Source organism: Lactuca sativa, chromosome 9 (assembly GCF_002870075.4).
Source record: "Lactuca sativa cultivar Salinas chromosome 9, Lsat_Salinas_v11, whole genome shotgun sequence".
NCBI lineage: Eukaryota > Viridiplantae > Streptophyta > Magnoliopsida > Asterales > Asteraceae > Lactuca > Lactuca sativa.
In genome coordinates, this window is record NC_056631.2 from 116062560 (window position 1) to 116074148 (window position 11589).

The window sequence follows — 11589 nt, forward strand, 5'->3', positions numbered from 1 at the left end:
ATGATGACCCTGACTTAATATTGGGTTTTCTCATGTGTGTATATTATCGTGTTGTGTGAATTTTGATATCCTCATATAACCAACACATATATACATATTCTAAAAAGCTTATTCGAAGCCATTGGACCCACCTTTCACAATTGGATGCTACCTTACACACATGTTCCATGTGTTTGGTCTTTGATGTTCGATTGAATGGGAAAGTGGGTTTGTCTCATGTTGTTTTGGATGCAAGCACAAAGAACCGCTTTAAAAGCTTTTTTTGGAATTTTACTATCAAATAAGTTGCTTGTAGTATTAAATATTACATTGGATACTTAAATTAAGTTTTTAATCATGTTAATTCACTTATAAAAATAAAAATAAAAATACATTTTGTATTTAAGTTATACATCTATCCATACTCACGAAGAGTCATTATTGATGCACCCTTTATGTCACATGAGTCATGACTCACGAGCCATGTATGTTTGCATTGACTCGAGTACAATGAAAGAATATCCCAAGGGACTCCTCCGTCCTTTCGATATTCTCAAAGGGTTATTCTGCAATAAAATAAATCTCCCTCCACCAATCAACGTAGGTAAGAGAGAAGATACCACTGCGTTTTCAGGGTGTTTTTGTGTGAGAGAGAAAGTGAAAAGAGTTGAAAATTCATCAACGACCCACTTACCATTACTATACAAGGTTCCAAAAACCCCTCCTCAAAGAGCCTGCCTCATTGCCATGGCAACATCTTTCTCTCTCTAAAACACCCCCCTCGGTTTCATCGATTTCTGTCACTTGCCTTGCTCTCCCATGGCGTCGATATCGGGGTTGTGTTCATCATCATCGAATTTGATCCCAAAACCCAACTTACCATCATTACCAAGAATCCAATCGCCATGGATGATCTCGTCGCCGCTTCGAATAGAAGACAACTTAAAAATTTCCTTTTCAGGTATCAGTAGCAAGAGTAGCCACAGTTTGTTGACGCATTCGGTGGCGCGTGATGCTCCATCAAGTCTGTCAAAGATTGCTGCAACCGGTGATGGGGTACCAGGAAAGTCAGTGGCGAAGAAAGGGCTGGAAACAGACCCGAAAGTTCTTTGGGAGAGATACACAGAGTGGTTGTACCAGCATAAGGATTTAGGTTTGTATTTGGATGTGAGTCGGGTCGGGTTTACCGACGAGTTTGTGAAGGAAATGGAGCCTAGGTTTATGAAGGCTTTCCAGGCTATGGAGGATCTGGAAAAAGGTGCAATCGCTAATCCAGATGAAGGGAGAATGGTGGGGCATTATTGGCTTAGGAACCCTAAATTATCCCCTAATTCGTTCTTGAGGTTGCAGATTGAAAACACACTTGAAGCCATTTCTACATTCGCCGAAGACATCATCGTGGGTAAGGTTAGTTTATTTTCTCTACCGATCTTCAATTTCTTCTGTCTTCAGCATTTCAAATCTCTCAACATAGATGAAGCAAACCCTAAACTTGACCGAAATATGGCAAATAGAACACTCAAATTGGGATCCCAAATATTGTTTTCATGATAATTTGATTTCTTGATCATTGATAGCAACGTGTACTTTGACTTGGAACTAACTCACCAAGCTTTGACTTTTATAGTCAAGATTATGTTGCTACTACTTCTATAGCTACACATACATGTAAAAATTTGCGAAATCATAAAATCGATAACTGATACGAGTTTTATTTTATTTCAATACATATAAAATTGTGGTTGTAAAATGTTTTATATTTTTATGATTTCAGATAAAACCTCCTTCTTCTCCAGAAGGTCGATTCACACACATACTCTCAGTTGGAATCGGAGGCTCTGCTCTTGGACCACAGTTTGTCGCTGAGGCTTTAGCACCTGATAATCCTCCTCTCAAGGTAATATTTATTTTTTATGTCATCATTTTAATTCTTCTATTTTAAACTTGTAGAATAACACATAACTTTTTTCGAATGTGGACTGATTTTCAGATAAGGTTCATCGACAATACAGATCCAGCAGGAATTGACCATCAAATTGCACAACTTGGACCAGAATTAGCATCTACACTTGTAATAGTAGTTTCAAAGGTCTGAATAGATTTTTTATTTTATTGGTTTAATAACATGAAATTGCTTAATGTTGATTCTGAATTTTGAGTCAGAGTGGAGGCACTCCAGAAACAAGAAACGGTTTGTTGGAAGTACAAAAGGCTTTTCGTGATGCTGGGCTGAATTTTGCAAAACAGGTTTTGATCTTCAGGTTCTTCTTTCTGCTTTTATGTGTAAATAAGAAATTGGTTAATTATAGCTGAATAATATACAGCCTAGAGTCAAAACTGTATATTGTATCTACAATTCTACATATAATATATAAAATTTGTTTATGCTAATTAAAGAAATATTTTCAGGGTGTTGCTATTACTCAAGAGGGATCATTATTAGACAACACTGCAAGAATCGAAGGGTGGTTGGCTAGATTTCCCATGTTTGATTGGGTTGGTGGAAGAACTTCTGAAATGTCTGCTGTTGGTCTACTTGCTGCAGCACTTCAGGTTCTCATTTCATTTTTTATAAAAAAAAATAAATATATAAAACATTCCCTCTAATCTAAATACAAATATTTAGATGTTGTAAATTTGTATTGTTGTATTCAGGGAATCAACATCAAAGAAATGCTTGAGGGTGCATCACTGATGGATGAGGCAAACAGGACTACTGTGGTATAGTACAATAATAATATTAATAATAATAGCTAATAGAGTTAAAGTTAGCAATGTACTTTCATATTTTCTATTACAACATTCTACTTTCATTTTTCTTTTCTTTTTTGATATGACATTGCTAAAATTGGGAATATTTTTTAAAATACGAAGCTGTAATAAACAATTTAATGAAAGTACATTGCTATTTCTTGCATATAAAATCTGAATGCTGTTGGTGTTATTGTTAGGTGAAGAACAACCCTGCAGCTCTTCTGGCGTTATGTTGGTATTGGGCTTCCGATGGTGTAGGATCAAAGGTACTTGTAAATAGTGATTAGTAAATCATTATTTTTTTTTATTCAAATCTAACATTAGATTTTTGAAATTATTATGTTTTGTTCCAAAAATGAATAATTTTTTTATATATATATTTGAACAGGATATGGTGGTACTTCCCTACAAGGATAGCCTTTTGTTATTTAGCAGATATTTGCAACAGCTGGTGATGGAATCCCTTGGGAAGGAATTTGACCTTGATGGCAATAGAGTATGCAATGAGCAAAAACAATTATAAACTTCCACTTTTTTTTAACCAATTTACGCAATAATTATTTTTATCTTCTCTTTTTTTCATAGGTAAATCAAGGACTTACTGTGTATGGAAATAAAGGGAGCACAGATCAACATGCGTAGGTTTCCACAACCATCATTATGATTATTATTATTATTAATATTATTATTTTGATATTATTATTTAAATTTGCAATGTAACAGATACATTCAACAGCTTCGAGATGGTGTGCACAATTTCTTTGCAACATTCATTGAAGTATTACGTGATAGACCCCCTGGTCACGATTGGGAGCTTGAACCAGGTGTCACTTGTGGTGACTACTTGTTTGGAATGTTGCAGGTAGTAAATGACCGTTTTACCCTTGTTGTGCTAAGAAGAAGCAAAAGTGATGTGGAATAAAATTAGATTTGATTTTTTTTTTTTTTTTTGGTTAGGGAACAAGGTCAGCGCTGTATGCAAATGGGAGGGAGTCGGTTACTGTGACCGTGCAAGAAGTGAACCCGCGGTCAGTGGGAGCTTTAATTGCACTTTATGAAAGAGCCGTTGGTATTTATGCATCACTTGTCAACATCAATGCCTACCATCAACCTGGTATTATTTAACTCTTTTTTTTTTTTATTTAAGTAAAAAAAAAATAAAAAACAATAATATATAATAAGCATACTACATCAGGAGTTGAAGCCGGAAAGAAAGCAGCAGGAGAAGTGTTGGCTCTACAAAAACGGGTTCTTTCCGTTCTCAATGAGGCCAGGTATACTGTATGTCTGTATGCATATGCTAGCAAAATGTCTTAAATACCCTTCGGGCTTGAATTCAATGATAACAAAATAAGAGGCAAATACGTAAACTCACAAGCATTTTGTTTGTATGATTTCCCAGTTGTAAGGATCCTGTGGAACCATTATCAATTGAGGAAGTAGCTGATCGGTGCCATTCCCCTGAAGATGTATGTATTTATTTATGTCATCTTCAACATTTCTATTTTGTTAATCCCATTTTGGCTCTGTATTTTTTTTTTTTAATCAAGTGCTGTTAAAAAAAATATATTTTATAAAATATATAGGTGAGGTGTTGTTATTAACCCATACAAATCACTTTTTTTTATTGGTAGATTGAGATGGTGTACAAGATTATTGCACACATGGCTGCTAATGATCGAGCTATCATTGCAGAAGGTGATTGTGGTTCGCCTCGAAGTGTTAAAGTTTTTCTTGGGGAGTGTAATGTTGATGGTTTGTATGGGTAATCGTGTAACAAATTGTTCTTTTTTCCTTTTCCTCATTGAGATATTTTCAAAGATAGATTCTCATTTTAATGAAATAAGAATAAATAAAAACGTATTTTGCTTTTTGGAGTTGAGATCCAATAGTTGTTTTTGAACTTTTTTATTTTGAGAAAAATGGATTCGGACATATGTATTTTTTGTAAGTGTTAAAATGCATGTTTATGCAATAACGTTCGTCTTTAGTTCTTATTTATGCACAACAGTAGGTTTTCAGATGAATCATACAACAATGGTCAATGTATATGATTATAATACCAAAATATGCAATATTGTAAGTGGAAATCCATTGCCAGTTTTATGTTTATTTATACAGTACTGTTCTATTCTTTTGCTGGTTTATGTGGTATTTTTTATTACCAATTTATCTAAAAATGCTTCCTATTCCTGAAACTTTTCATTTTGTTGCGGGATTGATCGATTTTGTTTGAATTTTTTTATAAAAATGATTTTGCCTCTGATTATTTAATATTTTAATTTTCTTTTATTACAACAATTAAAAAGAATTAAAAATAAAAGAAAAAAGAAAATACTCTCTCTCTCTCTCTCTCTCTCTCTCTCTCTCTCTCTCCCCCCAAAAAATCCTACCCCATCTTTCTCTTAAACTAACTCCTCCGATCTGCAATCTGGTGAAAACGTTTGTACCCTTCCTCCTATTCCTCTCTCGCCGGAAAATACACCATCGGAAAAGACCCATACTCTCTCTCCCCACCACCTGCTTGACCCTCAACATCACCCACCATACCTCACCCATCACCCAAAGCAGAAGCATCACCGACGAACAACAACTACATCATCACTCCTCTGTTTGTCCCAATTTTCTCCTTCTTTCCTCCTTTAAATCGGGGAAGAGACCATATTCATATGGTGGATTCAGATTAGGAAAGAATCTTATGGAAGAAACTTGTTACAGAAGAGAGCATTTTCACTCCATCAAAATCTCACCCATTCTTTCTCTTGCAATAAATTGATTTCTTTTCTTTCTTATTTCTTTATGATTGCAAATCGCATCTCTATGCGTGTGTGTCTCGCACATCACATAAACAGGGAAATCGAACCCTTTTTTCTTTTCTCTGATCAATATTTCACAAAGCCACCCCATTTTATCTTCAATCGCTGATGAGAAATTAGGAACAAGGGCAAAAAAGGGCTGCACATAAACCGGGTTGGATAGTCCAGATTGGGAAAGCACACATAAAGTTGCTTCACAGACAATTCTCAGGAACCAATCGATTCTCACATGAAATCAATTCATGAAAAACGCTGGTATAACATGGTCGTTGACCATGGAACAGGTGAGGGAACAGGATGGATAAGGCAGTAGTGAGATGGGGGTGTGTTTGGCAGTGGAGCTCAGCGGGTGCACGCGGAAGGGAGAAGCGGTTGAGCTAGGAGAGCAACAACATCGACGCAGGTGGTGTGTTTGGCAGTGGAGCTCGACGGGAAGAAGGGCAGGTGCAATGAGGGGTGTTCGGCGTTGTTGTTTGCTCGACAGTCACATGTTTCCTTTCATCTCTCTTCTTTTTTACTTTGACTGTAAATCCATAGGGTTTAGTCAATAGATTTAGGTTAAGATGAGTGTTTGTTGATTGATTCTTGACAGAAATGGATAAAATGGAATGGATGAGTGAGGTTAATCATTTACAGGAAATCGATGGGTATATGTTTGTTTTGCTTGACAGAATCGATGGGGTGTAAATCACTAGGTTTAGGTTTGTGTTTTGGTTGCTTGAAATTGCCATGGAAAGAAGATGAAGCAATAACAAGGAGTGGTTGTATTTCTCATTTGCAGGTATACATGAAAAGAACAAGAATGCTCTTGTGTTCTTGGCTAGGAACGAATGCAGAATGGAAGAACAAGGATATGTGTTGATTGTATTGGTTTATGAGAGAGAGAGAGAAAGAGAGAGAGAGAGAGAGAGAGAGAGAGAGAGAGTATTTTCTTTTTTCTTTTATTTTTAATTCTTTTTAATTTTTGCAATAAAAGAAAATTAAAATATTAAATAATTAGGGGCAAAATCGTCATTATAAAAAAGTTCAAACAAAATCGACCAAACTCGCAACAAATTAAAAAGTTTGGACCTCTGGTGCTAGCCCAAACTCTTTTGGACAAAAGTGACAATTTTCAGCTAACCACAGGGACCATTCGTGCAGTTTTGTCATTCCATTTAAACTCTTTCCAATTCCATTCCAACATTTTTTCTCTTCAATTTCTCTTCAATTTCAAATGGATTCTAGTTGTCACAAATCCGATAAAAATGTCGTTGAGGTGAAAACATTGCAATATTACCCACCGTCAATTCATGAAACCCAAATCCTAAATTATCCCCAATACCCACAATATTAACACCAACATCAACAAATATCGGTGCAACAATCTTGTAACCAATTCGGAATCTCTCGAGACTACCCCCAATCATAATATAATACGTTTCGACAAACTCAAAAACCATATTCCATCCTTGAAACCCCTGCGTCGTATTACATTCTTGACACATTGCATTTCCGTGAGGCCAAAAGGATGAATCATCTGTCAAAACCGAACCCATCCCTCAAACCCAAAATGACGACTAAAACAACGAAACCCAAGACGAACCAAACTTTAACGTCCTAAATTTTTCATTTTAAAATTAAAGAAAATCATACTAATTTCATTCTCAAATGAGTAAAAAAACCTTTATTTCAAAACATAATCAAATCAGAGTCATAGTCATACTAAAAGTCAAGAGTGTGAAAATCTCTAAAACATAACAGCAGATGCAATGCAATCATGCCGCATCCTTCCCTTGCTTCCAAACAATCTGAAACATTTAAACTTGAACAGTAAGCATAAAACTTAGTGAGTTCTCCAAAATACCACACACAACACAAAATATCCATACGCTATGGTAACGGGTATGTTTTAACCCGATGGGCTTAGACCAACTTGTATGTTTCAACCCAACGGGCCTCATCCAACAAATCATGCAAGCATACAAGCAACCAACAACATCCTACTAGTCTAGCATACAATGACACCTAGTTCCTATATAATATAGTGAGAAGACTCACCTGATTCAAATAGTTGAAATCAAATACTCGGAGTCCAACGAATCATCTACAGGAACCGCCTAATCAATCATATGCTAAAACTCATTCTATAACCCATTACCTCCAAGTTGATCAAAAGTCAAATTGGTCAAAAAGTCAATGTTTAGGTCAACGATCTACGATCTTCACGTTGTGACCACACACTGGTCATGTCGTGACCATTGGGCGACACAATAGTCGCAAAACCCTCAATGTCGCACCGAGACACCAAGTCAGTCACGCCGTGAATACCAGCTTAACAACCACCTTTTACCTAAGGTCTTAATCCTTCAAGATTTGAAATCTAACCTTCCAGATCTTATCAAAATATAGTCTTAATGGATAAAGTTTCCAAATTTATCTATTTGCATCTTAAATACTAAGATCTCCCAAATCTAGGGCAAAAGGGACCAATACTACCTTCCACGCCTACTTGTACTTTCCTCAAGTTCAATCTTGATTCTTCTGAGCCGCCACAATACAACCATATACCAATCCTATACTATACATCATACATATCCTGGACTCTCTTAGGAAATCTCAACTCTCACCACTCGCAATACCAAGAACCTCAATTAACACCACTGGTTGCCTTATGCATGCAAGTTGTACACAAAATAGATCACATAGACTGTTAAATGAAGATTCTACCCTAAGTCCAAAACCAAACAAGGAATGAAATGAGGCTAAATCGATCATTCTAGGGCTATATAATCCTAATCGTATACAACTTTGAAAGCATACACTTAGCAAATAACTAAGCTGATATCAATTCCAAGTGGTACATAACATCAATCCCTACCAGGCTATAAGGCATTACACAAATCAGGAAATCCTATCATATGATTCCTAAAGGTATCCTTAGCCCTAATCTAGCATGCAATTCTCATATCAAGCATAATAATCATAACACATAAGTATAGGTAATTTAGGAACCACTAACTTGAGCTTGACTGATTGCATGTATCACACCCCCTCTTCTTAATAAAATCCTTTTTAAAATTTTAACGCCATTTTTATTAAGAAAAACTATAATTTCCTTAGTTTGAGTTCAGACACACCTGAAAGTATGCCTGAATCCACCAAACAAAGGCTCTGATACCAACTTGTAACGTCCTGAAAAAGTAATAAATTTTTTTCATTTAAAAGTCATTCAAGTCATTCATTAATTATTCATAACCCATATCAAATCATAGTATTAAACCATCATAGTACAAATTATTTCAAATGTGGAAACCATGAGGGTAGGATGTTGTGCCATCACACTGGGCCCTTCCCTTTGGAACTAGATGTACCGAAAACCATAAACATAAACTATAAGCATAAAGCTTAGTGAGTTCCCCCAAGTACCACATACAACACATGAAAGAAGATAAATGTTATGGGCCAAATCATAGTCATATAGTCATTTCCTGTAATGGGCCAACCATGGTCTTTCCGTTCAGTGCCGAGGACCAAATATCGGTCTTGCATGCAAATGCTAGGGGCCGGATCTTGTTCTTTCATATAACTTCCAGCGGGGCAGACCCTAGTCTTTCATGTAAATAATAGGTGCCAGATCCTAGTCTTCCATATTATCACAAGGCATCTAACATTCTACACTACTTGCCTAATGTCCAAGGTAGAAAGGGCCAATTTATCCTTTTCTTTTAAACCCAATAAAAATATCCTAGGCCTAACCCAAAGATCATTCATAGTCCAAAATGGACCCAAAATCAGAAGTGACATATTACCATGAAATCTATGGTCCAAGCCCAACAAGCAAAGCCCGACGATTAAGGCCCAAAATCACCAAATCTGGATTGGGCCGTACGCCTGACGTACCAACTGGTACGCGTAGTGTACTCGACCGATGTGGGAAGAATCGCGACTGAGGTTCAGTACGCGCAACATATTGAGAATTACACCCAACGTACGCACCGCTAAGGCAAAACCCATAATAAGGTCTTAATATCTTAAGACCCTACGACAAAAATTCAGATCTGAGCTTAATAAGTCCCCTAACGCCATAAAGTTGCAAACTTTATGCCTTTGCATGGCTACAAGAAGCCCAACACTAAAAACCTAGCTTATTTAAACATTTTCTACACCATAACTCTTGCATGGGGACAAATCAAGATCCAAGCTTGCATTTTTATGACTTAAAATGCCCTAAAACGTCTAAAAGGACACGTTAAAGGATTTGGAGTACCTCTTAGTCACCAAGCTCTTGGTTTTGGGACAAAAAGGATGAAAATCAAGGCTTAACTAAGATCTAAGGAAACATAAGCCAAGTTTGGAGCTTTATACCTCCAAATGGTGCACAATGAAGAGAAAACGTTGGATCCAAAGTCTTGAGAGCCAAACCTACTCCTTAAAGGTCCTTCTTCACAAACAAGGAAGCACACAACTCACCCCACAAGCTCAAAATGGACTAGGTTTTGCAAGGAGGGTCGATCTTGGGATGGAGGCTGATAAAGGGAAAGGTCTTAGGGCTATAATGGTGGTTCAATAGTGCACAAACCCTAAATATTAGGGTTTTGGTCTGAACCACGTACGCCATCGTACCGGAGTACACGCATCGTACTGGCGCGGGTCACAATACGCCCAACGTACCAATATGTACACCCATCGTACTCGAGCAACACCCAAAAGTCACAGAATGGACATTGGGGACCCTTCTTGCAACAATTCATAACTCAAGGGTCCAAAAGCAAACCTGGAAAAATAGATGTTACCCCTTCCCCCCCCCCCCCCCCCCCCATATATATATATATATATATATATATATATATATATATATATATATATATATATATATATATATATATATATATATATATATATATATATATATATATATAGCCGAGTTATTGTACGAACCAAAAAAGGTGTGTGAACTTGCGAACTCATAAGCAAATCATCATTTTTCAAAACCAAAAACATCAATCTTCTCCAAATGGTGCGTCTAAACCATATCTAGGCTCAAAAAAAATTGACAGTTTTTTTGTTTATTTCCGAAATTTGCATGTATGTACAATCAACAATCTATAGGACTGCTGATGAGCACAGTCAGCAGTCATATGGACTGTTGATGTGCACAATTAGCAACCATATGAACTGTTGATGAGCAATGAGCAGTCCATATGGTTGTTGATTGTGCATATCCGCGGTCCATATAACTGTTGATTGTGCTCATCAGCAGTCATACAAAAAGACTAAATTTTTTTGTCAAATCTTATTTTTTGAGCCTAGATATGGCTTAGACGCACCATTTGGAGAAGATTGGTGTTTTTGGTGTTAGAAATGTTGACCTGATTATGAGTTTGTAATTTCTCACAAATATTTTGGTTCTAAAAAGAACATGGCTTTTTCTATCTCTCTTCTCTCTATCTCTTTATTTCTTTCTTTCTTTCTTTCTCTCTCTCTCCCCCTCTCTCTATTTCTCTCTCTCTCTCTCTCTATCTCTCTCTCTCTCTCTTTCTCTTTTTTCTCTCTCCCTCCCTCTCTCTCTCTATTTATGGGCATTACGATTTTGTAGTGATGCCTTTTGGGCTTACCAACGCACCGATGACGTTTATGGACCTCATGAATCGGGTGTGTAGGCCCATGTTGGATCGACCCGTGAGCGTTTTTATCGATGACATTGTGGTATATTCGAAGACTAGGGAACAACATGAGGAGCATCTATGAGAGATTCTCAGGGTTTTGAGGATGGAGAGGCTTTATGCCAAGTTCTCTAAGTGTGACTTTTGGTTGTGCGAGGTTAAGTTTTTAGGACACCTCGTCAATCAGAATGGTATCTTGGTCGACCCAGCCAAGATTAAGGGGGTGATGCAGTGGGAAGTACCGTGATCTCCATATTAGATTCGAAACTTTCTCGGTTTGGCAGGTTATTATCGGAGACTCATGACAGACTTTTCCAAGAAGTTGATCGAGATTTACATTTGATAGGTGGTAGATCGGCATGGGGTGCCGACGTCTATTATGTCTGATCGGGATG

General features: G+C 36.9%; 1 protein-coding gene across 1 annotated transcript; it reads left to right on the top strand.

Annotated features, from left to right (window-relative positions):
* The first annotated feature begins 644 nt into the window (after nucleotides 1-644).
* LOC111913409 (glucose-6-phosphate isomerase 1, chloroplastic) lies at nucleotides 645-4606 on the top strand. The gene is made up of 14 exons (XM_052767189.1): nucleotides 645-1386; nucleotides 1754-1876; nucleotides 1970-2068; nucleotides 2143-2226; nucleotides 2389-2532; nucleotides 2635-2700; nucleotides 2931-2999; nucleotides 3122-3229; nucleotides 3319-3371; nucleotides 3457-3595; nucleotides 3691-3847; nucleotides 3929-4007; nucleotides 4136-4202; nucleotides 4368-4606. The coding sequence occupies exons 1-14, from the start codon at nucleotides 799-801 to the stop codon at nucleotides 4500-4502; spliced, it is 1911 nt and encodes a 636-aa protein (XP_052623149.1). The 5' UTR covers nucleotides 645-798; the 3' UTR covers nucleotides 4503-4606.
* The last annotated feature ends 6983 nt before the right edge of the window (nucleotides 4607-11589 follow it).